The sequence below is a fragment of the Panthera tigris genome, chromosome C2, assembly GCF_018350195.1.
Source record: "Panthera tigris isolate Pti1 chromosome C2, P.tigris_Pti1_mat1.1, whole genome shotgun sequence".
NCBI lineage: Eukaryota > Metazoa > Chordata > Mammalia > Carnivora > Felidae > Panthera > Panthera tigris.
In genome coordinates, this window is record NC_056668.1 from 92,612,191 (window position 1) to 92,629,637 (window position 17,447).

General features: G+C 34.4%; 1 protein-coding gene across 12 annotated transcripts in view; it reads right to left on the minus strand.

The window, feature by feature from the left end:
- ECT2 (epithelial cell transforming 2) overlaps positions 1 to 17,447 on the minus strand; it is a 64,374-nt gene that overhangs the window by 27,091 nt on the left and 19,836 nt on the right. For all 12 annotated transcript variants that reach the window (XR_006207595.1, XR_006207598.1, XR_006207597.1 and 9 more), the window contains 6 exons: positions 15,474 to 15,610; positions 11,329 to 11,448; positions 6,330 to 6,398; positions 4,404 to 4,514; positions 3,416 to 3,512; positions 1,372 to 1,453 (listed from right to left, as the gene is read on the minus strand). Coding sequence is in view for 4 of the 12 variants with exons in the window: in XM_042956606.1 (XP_042812540.1) it covers positions 1,372 to 1,453; positions 3,416 to 3,512; positions 4,404 to 4,514; positions 6,330 to 6,398; positions 11,329 to 11,448; positions 15,474 to 15,610 (616 nt within the window). In the remaining 8 variants the exon portion in view is untranslated. The remainder of the gene's footprint in view (positions 1 to 1,371; positions 1,454 to 3,415; positions 3,513 to 4,403; positions 4,515 to 6,329; positions 6,399 to 11,328; positions 11,449 to 15,473; positions 15,611 to 17,447) is intronic.

Below are 17,447 nucleotides of genomic sequence, written 5' to 3' on the forward strand. Positions count from 1 at the left end.
TCCCTCTCTCTCTGCTCCTAACCCACTCGCTTTCTGTCTCTGTCTCTCTCAAAAATAAACAAACATTAAAAAAAAAATTAGGATAAGGATATATTAGACATGATTCTTAAAGTTTCAGAAACTTAAGTAATATTGAAAAAGAAGTAAATCTTTAATCACCTGTCTTATCAGTATGCTCATTATCCCTATAGCAGCCAACTGATACTCTTCTAAGGGACACAACAGGTCAAAAGACTATTCCCTATTTAGGTTACTTTACAATCTTTGTTTACAAAACATATTATACATAAATAACAAATACTATAAGATACCAACCCCTTCAGCTTTCTCTTTTGTGAAAATAGGTGTTGACTGCCTACTTCATAGAATTTGTTGAAAGGATCAAGGTAAATTATGTGCAGAGTATTTTAAACCATGAAGTGTGGGGAAAAAACTATTATCCTGACATCAAAATAACAAAAGCATGAAGCATGAAGACTGGCTGATCAACATGTAAAATATAAACATAATTTTAAAAATTGCACAACCCTTTTGGCAGCAACAGACCTAGTATTCGCCAATTTGAGCATTATTCTACTGCTGGGCCCTCTCTCTAGAACTAGCAAAGTCTGTAAGAGCTCCTTAGCAAGTATTTTAAGAAACTCTGTTACATATAGAAGCACCTCAGGGACTCTCAGAAGTCATTTAACTAAATCTATTAAACATGTTGATAATGTAAAGTCCAAAGAGTTGAAGTCCCCTTGCCCTCCATGACATAGAACAATTAATAGCAACAGTATTCATTTCTGATTATAATAATCAAGAAAGATCATTTCTGATTAGAGCTAGGTCTCCAAGTTAGACCTAGAGTAATTACCCTAAGTTTAACAATCAAGTACCCAAGTCAATTAATTCCATGGAGTTTTACACTTTTAACACATCTCCAAGAAACACCATCAATTTATATTCTATTAAATTCAAAATAAGAAATAAAAAGTCAAAAGTAAAAGTGAAAGAATTATTATAAATGTTTACTTTTTATTTCACCATAGTCATCTTCCTGAGTTACATTTGGATAGTTCAAATGAAGACAAGAACAAGCTATGACTGGAGGTATATAAAGAAAATGTCTAGAAGTGCATTTATAACATTACCAAATTTCTAAATCATTGTTACTTTCTAAAACATTGTTAGATGTTTTTGATTAATGACTGTATTCTTAAAATACTTCTCTCTCATCGTTTTAATGTGTAACTACACTATTAGAAAAATAATTTAGATATCACTACATAAAAATTTGCTTTGATATTCTTCTCTCCATTTATGACTCTAATTGCTCTATAATTCCATTTTAATCTAGGCAACAATAAGAAATTGAAATAATGCACTTACGTCATTACTTCCTTTAGTGATCCAATAGCTTTTTCTAGAGTGCTTTTGTCAGGATTTTCTTCGGCTGTATGCTTCTTAAGATCTGTTACGAAAAAATGGTTTTTTTTCTGTGATTAGAAAAATACAGTGGTTTTTTATCAAAGACTTTAGAATGCTGTCCATTTTGATATAGGCAGGTTCATTTTTAAAGCTAATATCTAAACTTTACTTTTAAAAAAGTCTTACACAATGTTCCCTTAAGAGCTCTCTTATACGTTTGTTAAGGTTTCCACTAACTAAATGTTTAGAATTGTATTGTATTGACTAAATGTTTAGAATATTACAGATTTTCCTACACTGCTCACACCTAGGTTCCTCAAGCTCTCTCCATAGTGCTTGAATGAAAACGCATGATCCTCAATTAGCTGAGAAGTTATCATATATGGTATATTTCATGTTGGGGCCCATGGCTCTATCACAGAGAATATTCAGTAACCTTGAGAGCACAGGTTTTATCTTAGAGGTTCATGAGATGCTTATACTTGGACTCTTCTTACCCAGGTTAAGTTCCCTATGCCATATTCCATCTGATGGTTCCATAATACCATACCCACCCGATCTTTTTTTTTTTTTCCTATCTAACCTTTAAAGTTGGAATGATACAAGAAAGGCTTAGAAACTATTTGGTGGATTTCTACAAGTACCTAATGAAAAAATAATGAAGGTAAGTAAATAATCCAAAAAAAAAAAAAAAAATCACACTACTTTGTAAAGTTAAGTCACACTATTTGTTCATGTATTCTCCTTATAATCTAAAAAACAGGATTGCTTTTAAAGACTAGGGAAATCATCTTATAAACTAACAATTCTAAACTACATTAGATAGCCTTAGGAGAAAAACAAAACTGATTTACTTTTAAAATTACAACGATAATTCATATAGTTCCCAAAATATTTTAAAGAGAAAACTAGATTAAACAGTCACAAAATTAGCCTCCTTATCTGTTACCCGTATTACTATACTTAAGATTTAGGGCTCAAAATACTTTATTACAGACTTACTCCTGTTCGTAATTTAGTTTTCATACGTAATTTAAAAAATATTTCCGGGGCGTCTGGGTGGCTCAGTCGGTTGAGCGGCCGACTTCGGCTCAGGTCATGATCTCACAGTCCGTGAGTTCGAGCCCCGTGTCGGGCTCTGTGCTGACAGCTTGGAGCCTGGAGCCTGTTTCAGATTCTGTGTCTCCCTCTCGCTGACCCTCCCTCGTTCATGCTCTGTCTCTCTCTGTCTCAAAAATAAATAAACATTAAAAAAAAAAAAATTTCCTAAAAATATTCACTACCTTCACTAAATGTAAAGTCATATACATATGCTTTTCTTTTGCTACAGGCAAAATTTATTCATGAAAATTAACTCTTGTAAAACTCCCTTCCATTGATATGTATAGTTTAATCTCTAGAATAAATGGATGCATGCTTCAAGAGTGTTTTGCACAATCTAAGAAAGTTTGTGGATCCTGGGTGGCTCAGTCGGTTAAGTATCCCACTTCCCCACTTCGGCTCAGGTCATGATCTCATGGTCTGTGAGTTCGAGCCCCACATCCGGCTCTGTGCTGACAGCTCAAAGCCTGGCGCCTGATTCAGATTCTGTGTACTTGCATTAGAGCAAGTATACAGAACTTTATGAAGATTCAGAAAAGGATTATGTAACTGGAGACATATGAATCATCTCTCGTTTTGTGATTCTGTGGCTGAATTTTGTTCAACTGGATGTAAATTAACTGAATTAAGTGACACACCGTGAAATGTAATACTTTCAGTAGAGAAACAAAAAACAAAATAATAGTCAATTAATCCTGTAACAAATAAAGCATTTTAGGAGACTGAATTATTGTAGCACCAGTGATTATTAAGACCATCCATAAAGGTATTTTCTATATAAGATATAAACTTTAGTGCTGAAATCTAAGAAAACTATGAAAATGAGAAGACTTTCAAAATTTTTAGAATAAAACAATTCCATAAAAAACATCCAAAATAGTCTGAAAACAGATCAGACAAGTACCATTTAAAAGTAACGCAACACTGGGTAACCTCTGTACTGGTCGAATGAGAAGTTCAACAAGGCTTTGCCGTCCACATTCTGGTTTCGCTTGGTTTATCTGAAAGGAATCAATTAAACAATTTAAAAAAAAAAAGGTTTTTTGCAAAGATTAAATGCCCTACATTTACTAGACTACACCTTATCACTAATGCCCTGAAAAGAATTAATAGAAGAGATGGGATGGCAGCTATTAAAGATTACTATGACTGAATAATCTTCCAAGGACCTTAATGACCTCCTGGCCACTCAAGGATTGACATCTTAAACACAAAATGAGTTTCTTTGCACACTCCTATCTATTGTATCTTAAGTTTCTCTTGAGTCTACACAATTCACAAGAAAAAAATAGTTGTGAAGTATTAATTATGCTGATACCATTGAATAAACAAAATAAAGCCCTGGTAAAGAAAAAAAAATTCTTAAAGGCAAAATCAAATCACACTGAAAAATTTTACGTGTTTTAGAACTAAAACATGCATAACTTTAAAAAACATGAATAACTACAGACAACATTCTCATTCACTCGGTTCCCTCGTGGCCCCTGCTATCTAAACCTTCTGAAGTTTGTGGATCCTGGGTGGCTCAGTTGGTTAAGTATCCCACTTCCCCACTTCGGCTCAGGTCATGATCTCATGGTCTGTGAGTTCGAGCCCCACATCCGGCTCTGTGCTGCAAAGCCTGGCGCCTGATTCAGATTCTGTGTCTCCCTCTCTCTCTCTGCCCCTCCCCTGCTTGCATGCATGCTCTCTCACTCTCAAAAATAAACACTGAATAAATAGATAAAATTTTTCTGAAGCTTTACTATCACTGCCACTCTCAAATATGGCTAAAGTTAATAGGTTACACACTAAGAGGTTTTTACATGGATAGATTTTTACTAAATGTATAATTTAAATGAACTCCTTTAGAAATTATTCTCAGATTTTTATTGGAAAGAAATGCACATTACCTTGAGAAAAGCATGAAATCTTGGCTTCTGTTTTTCACATTTAATAATTGTTTCCTTGCTCATTTCAAAGAAGTTTACAAAGGGAGGATAGGTTTTTACCAAATCTTTTGACTAGGGAGAAGAAGAAGAAAAAAATATTAATTTGTCATGGATATTATCCTTAGATAACGAAATTTAAAACCAAATAATCAATAGTCACAATCTGACATACTGCATACAAAAGAAAAATTTATAATAAGCTTGTCAAGTTAAATACAGAAATTTTACACATTTCTCATTAGCGAGTTAATTGCTAAACAAAATGCATCAACTGGTACACAAAGCCTAAAACTGCAAACAAAGACTCAGAAAGAAACAAAGTATACTCATACATATTGTATTGACATAAACATGACAAAGTTTTAAAACTTCTATAAGTTCAGAATATAGTAATAAGCACCCCAGAACATGACATGCTATTATTTATTGACAAACCCAAACCATCATTTAAAGTTTATTTATTTAGGGATGCCTGAGTGGCTCAGTTGGTTAAGCATCCAACTTTGGCTCAGGTCATGATCTCATAGTCTGTGAGTTTGAGCCCCAGGTCATCAGGCTCTGTGGTGACAGCTCAGAGCCTGGAACCTGACTCAGATTCTGTGTTTCCCTCTCTCTCTGCCTCTCCCCTGCTTGCACTGTCTCTCTCTCAAAAATAAATAAATATTTTTTAAAAATTAAAAGAATAAAGTTTATTTATTTATTTTTGAGAGAGAAAGAGTGAGTAAGAGTACATGAGTTGGGGAGGGGCAGGCAGAGAGGGAGAGAGAGAATCCCAAGCAGGTTCCGTCAGCATATAGCCCAATGTGGGGCTCAAACTCATGAACCGTGAGATCATGAGCTAAGCCAAAACCAAGAGTCAGATGCTTAACCAACTGGGCCACTTGGGTGCCCCCAAACCACTACTTAAAAGATTAATTATAGGGCCACCTGGATGGCTCGGTTGATTAAACGTCCAACTCTTGATTTCAGTTCAGGTCATGCTCTGATGGTTGGGAGATGGAACCCCTCAACAGGCTCTGTGCTGAGTGCTGAGCATGGAGCCTGCTTGGAATTCTCTCTCTCTCCCTCTCTCTCTCTCTGCCCCTCTCCCACTGGCACACATGCTCCCTCTCTCAAAATAAACATTAAAAATATCAATTATAGCACCCAAAATTGCAACAAAAAAGGAAAAATGTCTCAGCTAATTGAGGAGACTAACAGGTATCAAAAAGAAATGTGACCAAAAAAAAAGATATGTGACAATAATTTGCATATTTGGAATTCTCAACCAACCAGAAAAAAACAGGTAAGACTATATGGTAAGAATGGAAGTTAGGAGGAGGCCTCAGAAAAGAAAAGTATGTGTGCCAGAACCCAAGGCACTGAAACCTATAAACTGTATTCAAACAGACTGAAAGACACTTAGAAATCCCATTCACAGCACCTCATTCAAAATGAGTTTACTTTGTTTGATAAACTTAAGCCATGTGGTTTTGCCCTAGCAAAGAAAAGCAGTTCATTATAAGCTTTTATGCAGAGCAGACACAAAGACAGTAAAAAATGATATCAACTAAAAAGAAAAAATTAAAAACTCAATTACAGAAAATTTCACAAAATCATTAATCTGTGACCATTTATGAAGGACAAATAACTTGATATATAGTAAAATTTTATGGCACAGTAGGACAATTAGTGTTCCTAACGATGACCTTGGGGTATCAAGAAGTGTTAAATTATATATAGCAAATATGTTTCAGAAGACAAGAACACTTCCGATATATTTTCTAAACACAACTATGTCAAAGTTTTGAAAGCTCACACATTTAAACAAGTAACTGCCATTCCCTGAGAGTACTTAATGAGATGATGCTTTAACCTGAAAACCTAAAAAAGAAATTAAATACTCACATATTTAAGAAAGATGTCACCAATGCTTTTGCTCTCATCCCAATTAACAATAAGGTCTTCCAGATCATCCTGAAAGAGCACGAAATACAACATTTAAGCTTGAATTTGACAGTCCCTTAAACATTTTCCAATATTTTTGAAATATTCATTTGAAAGAAGTACCTTACAAAGTATATTAATTTGATGTGCAAAACAATAACACACTCTTTCTCCTCAATAAGGAATTAACTTTTTGACTATGAGGAAAATACCCTTTGAAAAATAATTAAGAAAACACAAACAGTGTCAAGTCAATAAGACAGCCTAACTTTCCAAAATGATAGGCCAGTTCAACATCTTTTCTTATTAACTATAAAATTGATTGCCATTATTAATTGTAGAAAACTACTTTTGATCTTGCTGCTAAAGCACCCATCTGAAACTGTAATCTCTAACAGGTCAGCAAATTTTACTTAAAGGGCCAGAAGGTAAATATTTCAAGCCTTGCAGGCCATATGGTTTCTGTTACAAGTACTCAACTCTGTCCATGTAGTGTGGAAGCAGCCACAGACAATTCAGAAACAATTGAATGTGGCTGTGTTTCAATAAAACTTTCTTTAGCAAAACAAGCAAAACTTTACCAAAATCCTAATCTGACTAGATTTGGTCCATCAACCATAGTTTGCTAATTCCTGACCTATAAAATCCTAAAATATTAAATATTTGTAAAAATTTTAAAGACATTTAAAAGTATTCTAAGGGGGCACCTGGGTGGCTCAGTCGGTTAAGCAGCCGACTTCAGCTCAGGTCATGATCTCACGGTCCGTGAGTTCAAGCCCCGCGTCGGGCTCTGTGCTGACAGCTCGGAGCCTGGAGCCTGTTTCAGATTCTGTGTCTCCCTCTCTCTGACCCTCCCCCATTCATGCTCTGTCTCTCTCTGTCTCAAAAATAAATAAACGTTAAAAAATAAATAAATAAATAAAAATTAAAAAAAAAAAAGTATTCTAAGATAATAAAATACAAATCAGATGGTAAAATGAGATGCCAAGAAATGACATTCCCTAATCGAAATTCTAAAAGTGACTTTAAAGTAGAAATTAATCAATAAGCCCTTATAACCAAAAGTTCTCCAAGTGTCATCCACAGGCTCCCCAGGAAATCTCTGTAGTGGAATTCATGAGATTAAAACTATTTTCATTACAACACTAAAGCTCCATATGACTTTTCCACTCTAATTCTGTCACAAGCATACTAGAGACTTTTCTAGAGGTTACGTGATGTGTGATACGACGACAGACTGAATTCAGAAGCAGATATAAGAAAACAGTCTTCTCTTAAGCAAGACAGAAAAAATGTAAAACAGCATCACTCCTCTTACTATTTCAGCTTTGGAAATAAGCTATTTTCCATAAAGGTTGTTATTTACAACAAAAGAAAAGAAAAAATTCATAAATAAAACTAACCTTTGGGCAATATAATATAGTAGATTCTGACACTGACTTGCTAGTTTTAAATACTGGCCCTAACTTTGAGACATGGAACAAACTGAGGGTTGGCGTAGGGAAGTGGTGGGATGGGCTAGATGGAAGATGGGTACTAAGGAGAGCACTTGTGATGAGCACTGAGTGTGGGATGTAAGTGATGAATCACTGAATTCTATTCCTGAAACCAATATTGCATTACGTATTAACTAACTAGAATTTAAATAAAAAAAAAAAAAAAAAAAATACTGGCTCTAGGGTTTGTTCTGTGCCCTTGGGCATGTTACTTAACCTCGAAGTGCCTTAATTTCCTATTCTGAAAAATGAGGATAGTAATAATTCTTACTTCAAAGGATTAAATTAGTTAATACTTGTATAGCACTTAGAAGAATCCTTATGAGAACCTGGCTGGCTCAGAGTCAGGGGAGCATGCGACTCTTGATCCCAGGTTGTAAGTTTGAGACCCATGTTGGGTATAGAAATTACTTAAAAATAAAATCTTTAGGGGCGCCTGGGTGGCTCAGTTGGTGGAATGTCCCACCTCTTGATTTCAACTCAGGTCACGATCCCCGGGTTGTGGGATCAAGCCCCATGTTGGGCTCCACACTAAGCATGGAACCTGCTTGGGATTCGCCATCACCCCCCCCCACCATGTCCCTCTATCCCTCTCCCAAACATGCACTCTCTCTAAAAGAAATTAAAAATAAATAAGATCTCAAAAAAAAAAAAAAAAAAAAGAATCCTTAACAGACTGTTATACTGAGTAAGGAACTATTAACTTTATTTACCTATGTATTTAATATAAAGTACACAGGATATTTGGAAAACTGTGATACAAAAGAGAAAAAACTTAAAGCTCTGCCAATATAATCTAGTAGTCCTCTTTTAAGTATAAAAAACTGGGGGCACCTGGCTGGCTCAGTCTATAGAGTATGAGACTCTTGATCTCAGAGTTATGAGTTTAAACCCCACACTGGGTATAATGCCTACTTTAAAAAAAAGTGTAAAGGGGCGCCTGGGTGGCGCAGTCGGTTGAGCGTCCGACTTCAGCCAGGTCACGATCTCGCGGTCCGTGAGTTCGAGCCCCGCGTCAGGCTCTGGGCTGATGGCTCGGAGCCTGGAGCCTGTTTCCGATTCTGTGTCTCCCTCTCTCTCTGCCCCTCCCCCGTTCATGCTCTGTCTCTCTCTGTCCCAAAAATAAATAAAAAATGTTAAAAAAAAATAAAAAAAAATAAAAAAAATAAAAAAAAGTGTAAAAAAACTGTAAGATGGCTGTATATTTATATAAGAACATTGCTATCAGAAAGCAATGTAATCGGGGTGCTTGGGTGGCTCAATCGATTAAGTGTCCGACTCTTGATTTCAGCTCAGCTATGGTCTCACAGTTTGTGAGACATCCCTCACAGTCCTGGGGAATGTAATATTAAGCATGGTGACTATAGTTAACAATACTGTATTGCATATTTGAAAGTTGCTAACAGAGCAGATCTTAAAAGTTCTCATCACAAAGGAAAAAGAATTTGTGGGGTGTCTGGGTAGCTCAGTCAGTTAAGCATCTGGCTATTGGTTTCGGCTCAGGTCATGATCTCACAACTTCATGGGTTCAAGCCCCACATGGAACTCTATGCTGATGGTGCGGAGCCTGCTTGGGATTCTCTCTCTCCCTCTCTCTCTGTCCCTTCCCTGCTCACACTGTCTCTCTCTCAAAAAATAAATAAATAAACTTTAAAAGAAAAAAGAATTTGTAATTGTGTGGTGATAGATGTTAATTAAATTTATCATGGTGATCTCTTCATAATATATATGCATATCAAACTATTATTTGTATAATAAAACTAATACAATGATATGTCAATTAGATCTCAATTTCCAAAAACAAAAACAAAAAAAAAAAAGCAAGATAGCATTAGGATTTAAGAGAACAGACTCTGAAGTTAGACAAACAAGTATTTAAATCCTAGATCCAACATTTATTAGATGACTGACTTGGGAAAAATTATTTAATTTCTGTGTGTAGCAGTTTCACATCTGTAAAATGCAGACAATAATACCAACTTCTTGATACTGCTCGCTACATGTGCCAGTACCTGATGGCCGGCTACATTTAAAAGAAGGAAAAAACTGCTATGTATAAAAAAAGACAAGAAAATACAACAGAATTTAAAATTTTGGGTGATAGGATTGTGGGTATTTTATACTCCTCTTTCCTTTACTCCTGATCTTACAAATGTTTGACAACATGTATTGGTTTCGTGGTAGAAAAGAACACAGGCTTTGAAAGTTTTAAATGTATGACAAACTTGAAATCAGCTAAAAAACAACTAATAGTTTAAATATCAGCAATCCAACTTTATAGAAGAAGCTTGAAGAATGTTACACATGAGAAAACTATAAAGAGTAACAATCATTTTCAAAGCCCCAGTGAATCAGAGAACATGATTTTCTCTATTGAGATTATGATCCTATACACATAACAAGTGTAACATTTTATATTAGAAGAGCACTTTAACACCCAGACGAACTAAATGAGTGACACAAATTCAAATTGACCCACAAATTAGTGTTAGGACACCAAGATGAAAACTTACTTGCCTTCCCATTCTACCTTTATGCCTGCCAGGGTTTCTTATAAAAGAAAAAATATAACAAAAACACTTTTTGAATATCCAGAAACCAAACTAGAATAAGATTAACCTGGGCTGAAACTCAATAGCTTTTTATGAAAGTAAAGACTCCTTCAGAGTCCCTTTAGATCTAGAAATAAGTGAAATATGATCATGGATTTTGATAAAGTACAAACGCAAGCACTTAAAATTGCATTTTTATTAACTTATAGATCGTTAATACTTTTGTTTATAATGTACAGTAAAATCAAAAGTAATATAATGTACTTGTTTGAAAACATTCTATAATACAGATTGATCTTTTTATTGGAATATGAAATAACCATTCATATGGGTTGTTCTGAAGAGAAAACTGATCAATTTTGCTCAAGTACCAAGTAGAAAATAAAGTTTAACTACTTTTAAAAGTTCAGCTAAATCTGCCCCCAAATTACTTTACTATGACAGACTGGTACCTATAAATCATGGACCCTTCATCAAAGTAAAAATCATTAAGAGGACAGCATTGTCTTATGTGTTGGTTTTTTTTTTTTATTTACCTGACTATAAACAGAGAAATGAACAAAATGGTCTCTAAGTCTCTTGCAGCTTCAGTTTTTCAAACAACTCAAAGCAAAACAAACAACTTGAGAGGAACAGTAGGAAAATAAGAAAAATACCACCAGCAACCACATATTTCTATAGAAAAAACTTCAAAAGGTTTAATTCCTTATTTCAGGATTAATCAAAATTTAAAAACAGACCAACAACAAATATTAATAAGGCACTGGAGCAAAGGGACATAAATGATTCAAAGGAATAAATGAGAGAATAAGAAGTTTTAGGTATAAAACTCTAATTTAGACAATCAATAGTACCTTAAAAAAACATCATATAAACACAATCCAAAAAGAATTATAACATACACAAATTTACCTTTATCTTAGTGTGCACATCAAAGATATCAGGGATACTACCAAAAATAGTCTTAATCTCTTCTGGTGCAAGGATAGGCCCACCACGTTGTCCTTCCTCTTCCAATGGTACTTGAAATAACTAAAAGGTTAAAAAAAACCCACTAGTTTAGATAGGTTATAGGGAAAAAAGCAAACATATTGACAGTGAGGGGCGCCTAGATGGCTCAATTGGTTAAGTGTCTGACTTTGGCTCAGGTCATGATCTTGAGGTCCATGAATTAGAGCCCCACGCCTCAGAGCCTGGAGCCTACTTCAGATTCTGTGTCTCCCTCTCTCTCTGCCCCTCCCCCCCTCTCGCATACACTCCCTTCCTCTCTCTCTCTCTCTCTCAAATATAAACATTAAAAAAACACTTAGAAAAAAACATATTGACAGTGATAAGAGAGAAGTTGATGGAAAAGAAAAAATTAAAAAAAGAAATCTCTCCCTAAATTTGAGAACTTTTTTCTCATAACATTTTCTATTTTATCCTATTTATTTATACATCTGTGTGTATATATATTATCATAAAATGTTATGTTAGAATCTAATAACATGAAATTGCTAGTATAATACAAGAGTAATTTGCACTTTTCTTTCAAATTACTAAGGAAGAAAGCAATAAGCAATCAGTGATTTCCAGACATACGCTTAATAGAAATACTAAATGTTTTGACATTTAGAATTTCTGGGTCATCGGCTATACACATTTTTAACTTTACTGGAAGTTTGACAGTAGGTTGGAAACTAGTTTTTGTGTTGGTTTTCTGTGTCCACTGAGGCCTTGCGGTCTTTGGGGTAAAAGCTGGTTTTAGTACACAACTCCCTACTTAGATTTTGGCCTCTGAATATACCTCACTTCATTTAAAAAAAATTTTTTTTTAATATTTATTTTTGAGAGACAGAGAGAAACAGAGCACAAGTGGGGGAAGGGCAGAGGGAGAGTGGAGACACAGAATCCAAAGCAGGCTCCAGGCTCTGAGCTGTCAGCACAGAGCCCTACACAGGGCTCAAAATCACAACGGCGAGATCAAGACCTGAGCTGAAGTCCACTGCCCATCCAACTGAGCCACCCAGGCTCCCCATGAATATACCTCACTTTATTATCAGCTTACTGATGTATTTAGAATAATAAAGGCTTTTGTTTTTTGATTTTTTTTTTTTCTGATTTCAGTATTTTTATTGTTTCTAGTGGGTAGGGTTCATAATTGCAGAAATGGAAGGCCTGGAAAAATATATTTATTTAATATGTTTTTATGTATATAAGTATTTTGGGTGACTAAACTTATAGAAATGTAATTCTTAAAACCAGTAACAATTCATAATCTTCGTTTGAAGTGTTTTGGTTTTTTTTTTAAAGATTTTATTTTTAAGTAACCTCTACATCCAACATGGGGGTCAAACTCACAACCCTGAGACCAGAAGTCACATGCTCTACCGACTGAGTCAGCCAGATGCCCCCATAATTTTCATGTAGTTCTTTACTACTCTCTTTTATTTTATTTATTATTATTATTTTTTTTTTACTTCTGCTCCTCCTGGCCTTTGTGTTATTGTCATTCATTTTATTTCCACGTATGTTAAGAACCCAACAATACATTACTACTTTTACTTTAGTTATTTGACTTTTTAAAATTTTACTTTTTACTTTAAAACCTCCCAGTAGTCTTAAGACATGTTAAACTATACAAAACGGTTCTCCGTACTTGCTTTAAGCCTCCATAAAAAATTAGATAGCCAAACACTTCTGATTCTACCTTTCCAACATTTCTCAAATTTGTCCTATTTTCATTTTCACTGAAAGAAGTCCAAGTCCTCAAAATCTCTAACCAAGACTGCTGAAATAACCTCCAAATTAGTCTTGTCTCCATAATTTCCCCTCTTCAGTACCTAAGTGAAACAAGTTATCTTCCAAAAATGCAAGTCAGATACCATCTTCCCCTTCCCATCAAAAATTCTTCTCTATATTACATATAACACTATACAAAGGCCTTCTCTAGTCTGGCATAGACAGCCTGACCTCAGCTCTCACTGTATCCACACCCTACCCCTTGCACCTTAGTTCCCTTAAATCACCCTAAACGCTAATCCCCTAGACTAGTCATTATACCTTGAATGTTGTATACATCTTCAATTGTCTATATTATTTGCACAATCTCAAATACACTCCCTACCCATATTTTTTTACATGTACTAATCATACTCCTACTTCAAAATTCACTTCAATTTTTATCTTCTTTATGATACTTTTTCCAATGTTCAACCCACCAAACTTCCAACCCAACACCTTCCCTAAGCTCATAAAAGTAAAACTCCCACCTCACAAATCTCCAAATACCTTAACTAAACCTCCCTCATGATGTTCATACCCTTTTACTCAGTATTATAATTAGGTATGTATGTTTTATCTCCTCTTCCAATGTAAGCTCCTTTAAAACAGCAATCTTCTTTGACACTTGGGAAACTAATTTATATTAATAGGCACCCAAGTATTATATGAAATACATAAAGAAGCTTCTGGGGACTAAATTATTCCAAATCCAATTTCAAAAAAAAGGAAGGAAAACATCAGTCCTAAAATAAAGACTGAAGAGAACATTATTATGAATTTAGATCACAATCTTTTAAATAAAATCTTAGGTGAGTTTATAGTAAGCATAGTGGTATGAAATGATGTAAGTCTAATAATTCTAAGGGCCTTTTTAAGGCATTTTAGCAAAGTTAATTGATATGCAAATTAGAATTCTGAAACTCCAGTGCATTTACCATGGTCTGAAAGGATTTACATTTCTGGGTAATAAATGCTACCAAAGTACATGAACAGTGTATGCCAACGGGATTTTCTGCTACTCGACTACATTTTGGCTGACTATAAAAACTTCAACAAGAAACTCATCCAGAATGATTTCCCTTGAGGAAGAAGAGCACAGCTGACTTAAAACAAGTAAAGTTTAATACAGCAAAGGGCCTCATAAACCCTTGACTGCTGCTAAACAAATTAACTGTGAAGAATAACCTCTCCATGAATAGCAAGAAAGAAGTCTTTCCATTTCTTATCCATGCATTTTATCAGTGGTACAAGCAACTAAAGGCTATTATATTGAACCCTAATGAGTTATATTAAGAATTCAAATAGAGGTCAGTTAAAAATTAACCCCAATCAGAAGCTCCCTATTATTTTTCTATTCAGAGACAAGCATGATGGTATCAACTTTATTTTTCTGACAATCTCCTTCATTACCTAAAACAAATCTATTACCTCTTTCTGCAGATGCCAAAATAATATCCTATTATTGTATTTCAGAACCTTGAATTTCAGTTTTTTCTTTAATATCATCTTCAGTCTCACCCTAGAAGGATCCATTAGAATTGTTCTTCTTCAGCAATAACTTCATAGTACATTTTAATGATAAGCAAGGAATTAATATTTATGACTAACCACTACATACTTTAAGAAACGTGACACATGAGGGGGGCCTGGGTGGCTCAGCCCGTTAAGTGTTTGACTTCAGCTCAGGGCATGATCTCACGGCTCAGTAGTTCGAGCCCTGCGTCAGGCTCTGTGCTGACAGCTTCGGTTTCTGTGTCTCCCTCACTCTCTGCCTCCCAACCCCCCGCTTGTGCTCTCTCAAAAATAACTAAACATTAAAAAAATTAAAAAAGAAAAAAAATAAACTTGACACATGAAAGGATTACTGAAAAAAAATTACATTCATATTGTTATGCTTCATTGCTATTGCTTTTCACATATATACAGTATGACTCCTAGAATGCACACTTTCAGAAAAAGTTATCTACCACATCTGCGTATGAATATAAATGCAGTATCCTGACAGCGAACATGCAAAGTTCTGCATTGAATAAAAGTTAGTTCTCTCCAAGATTATCTACTGAGGATCCTTCTCTTTTTAAAGTCACTATAAAAAATGGTGCTATTTCTATATGAATAAAAGCTACTATTACAGTTATGGTATTTCCCTAATAGCAGATTTTCATCATACATTTTCATTTTTAGTATCTATGTTCAAATTCTACGCTTATATAATTTGCTTGCAAGAAATAACACTTCTCAGATTTTTTAGTTATGAACACTGGAACAGGGATCATTTTGCACCAAACTCTTACCTGAATAATTGTGGCCAATATATTTACATAATTACTTTCAGTCTGATAAAGCTCTTTTGCAACTTGCCACCTGGCTGACTGCTTTGAAGGAACCGGAGTGGAATTTTTAGAAGACTTAGTACAAGATTTTGGTGTTTCTAAAAGGTAAAAAGGAAGAAAGATTTAATGAAAACCAGATACAAGTACCAGATACTGTGCAGATTTAACAACAAAAAAAGGGGTAAAGATATCCACTCTTAGAAATATACCCATTTAGATTTTCATTAAAGTAAAATTTCTTTACAGGATAAAGCCAGAAAAAAATAATGGTCCAAAGTATCAATGACTCCAAATTGACAGATTTGGCCTGTCATTATACTAAATAATGGCCTGTACTCTTCAAAAACGTTGAAGTCATTAAAAACAGAGAAAGTTGAGGAACTATTCCAGATTAGAAGAGACTAGAGAGAGATAACAACTTTCTCTATGATCCTGGATTGAGTCTTAGACCAGGGAAAAGAAAAAGGAACTTTATTCTTTTCCTAAAAAGGATATGAGTGGAACAACTAATAAAAATTAAGAGTAGGTCATACATAGTATTAACATCAATTTCCTAATTACAATACGTGTATTATAGTGGTACAAGAAATGTCTCTCTATTTTAGGAAATACACATTTAAGTATTTAGAAATAAAGGGTCATCGTATCTGCAACTTAATCTCAAACGGTGCAGACATAAAAAATATGTGTGTATATAGAAAGAGAGAGAGAATGAATGAATGAATGCTAACACAATCATGGCAGAATATTTCCATTTGGGAAAGAAATCTGAGTAGAGTACTAGAATCTTTGTACTATTTTTGTAGCTTTTTGCAATCTAAAATATTTCAAAATAAAAAGCTCAAATAAAATAAAATTTAAAACTCCATAAAAATATTTAAGTTAAAAGATAAAGAGGTTGTTATGATTACACAGTAACAGAAAACTTATCACATATATATGCAGGAAGCCTTCCTCAAAAAACCCAACATCACTGCAAATTCTTCATTAGTTCTTAACATAATATGAAAACACCTAGTCCAACACAAAATGGGAGGACACATTAGTATTTTTTATACATATTTCAAAAAACATGATACTTCATAAAAGCTTTATATACACTTTCTTACTATCAGTTATGATTAAAATACTTTAACATTATGTACAGAATCTCCTAATAGCAAGTTTTTCAATAAGAAAACTAATGTATAACATACAATAGAATGACATGGAAAAAAACAATACAGTCCCAGTATATTAACTTTACTCAATGATAATTTTAAATATTATTAATACAATGGTGTGTACTATGGAACTTTGAATGTTTTTTAAAGCTAATAGACTTCAAAGATTCTCCCACTTGCCATATGTTATTTCAGGCTGCTCTCAATAGATCCAAGAGCTTCTGCCATCACATATTTCAGGAGGAAGAAACTGACATACATTGATCTAATTTAATTATTGTGTGTAGGCAGTGATCTACAAACTGGGCATTCTCCTATACAGAGTACCTAATATATTAGTACAACTGTCATGTCTGGGTTTTTTTAGTGGTTCATTTTCTTCTCTTCCTTCTGTTCTAAACTAATAGCTTAAGTTCCTCTTCTGTTCCTTCAACTGCATATTCAAGCTTCAGCCATATATGATCAGCTCTTACCATCCCATGCCCAGTATGTCCATCATGATTATGGAACCAGTAAATTCTGACATATGTATCTAATCATAATCCTCTACCCAAGCACCAAGTTCAATTTTTCCAAATACCCACTGGACATTTGTACCTCAATTTTACCTGGATATTCTCTAAAACTGCACTATCTTCCTCCAAAATATAGACTTCCTGTTTTTGCTAAGGTAACATTTCTCCTATTTTAATACTTTGCCATCATCCCTTATTCTCTTCCTGTCACTCCATTCCATCAATATCTCCACTTTTCTTTCCAACCATCAGTAACC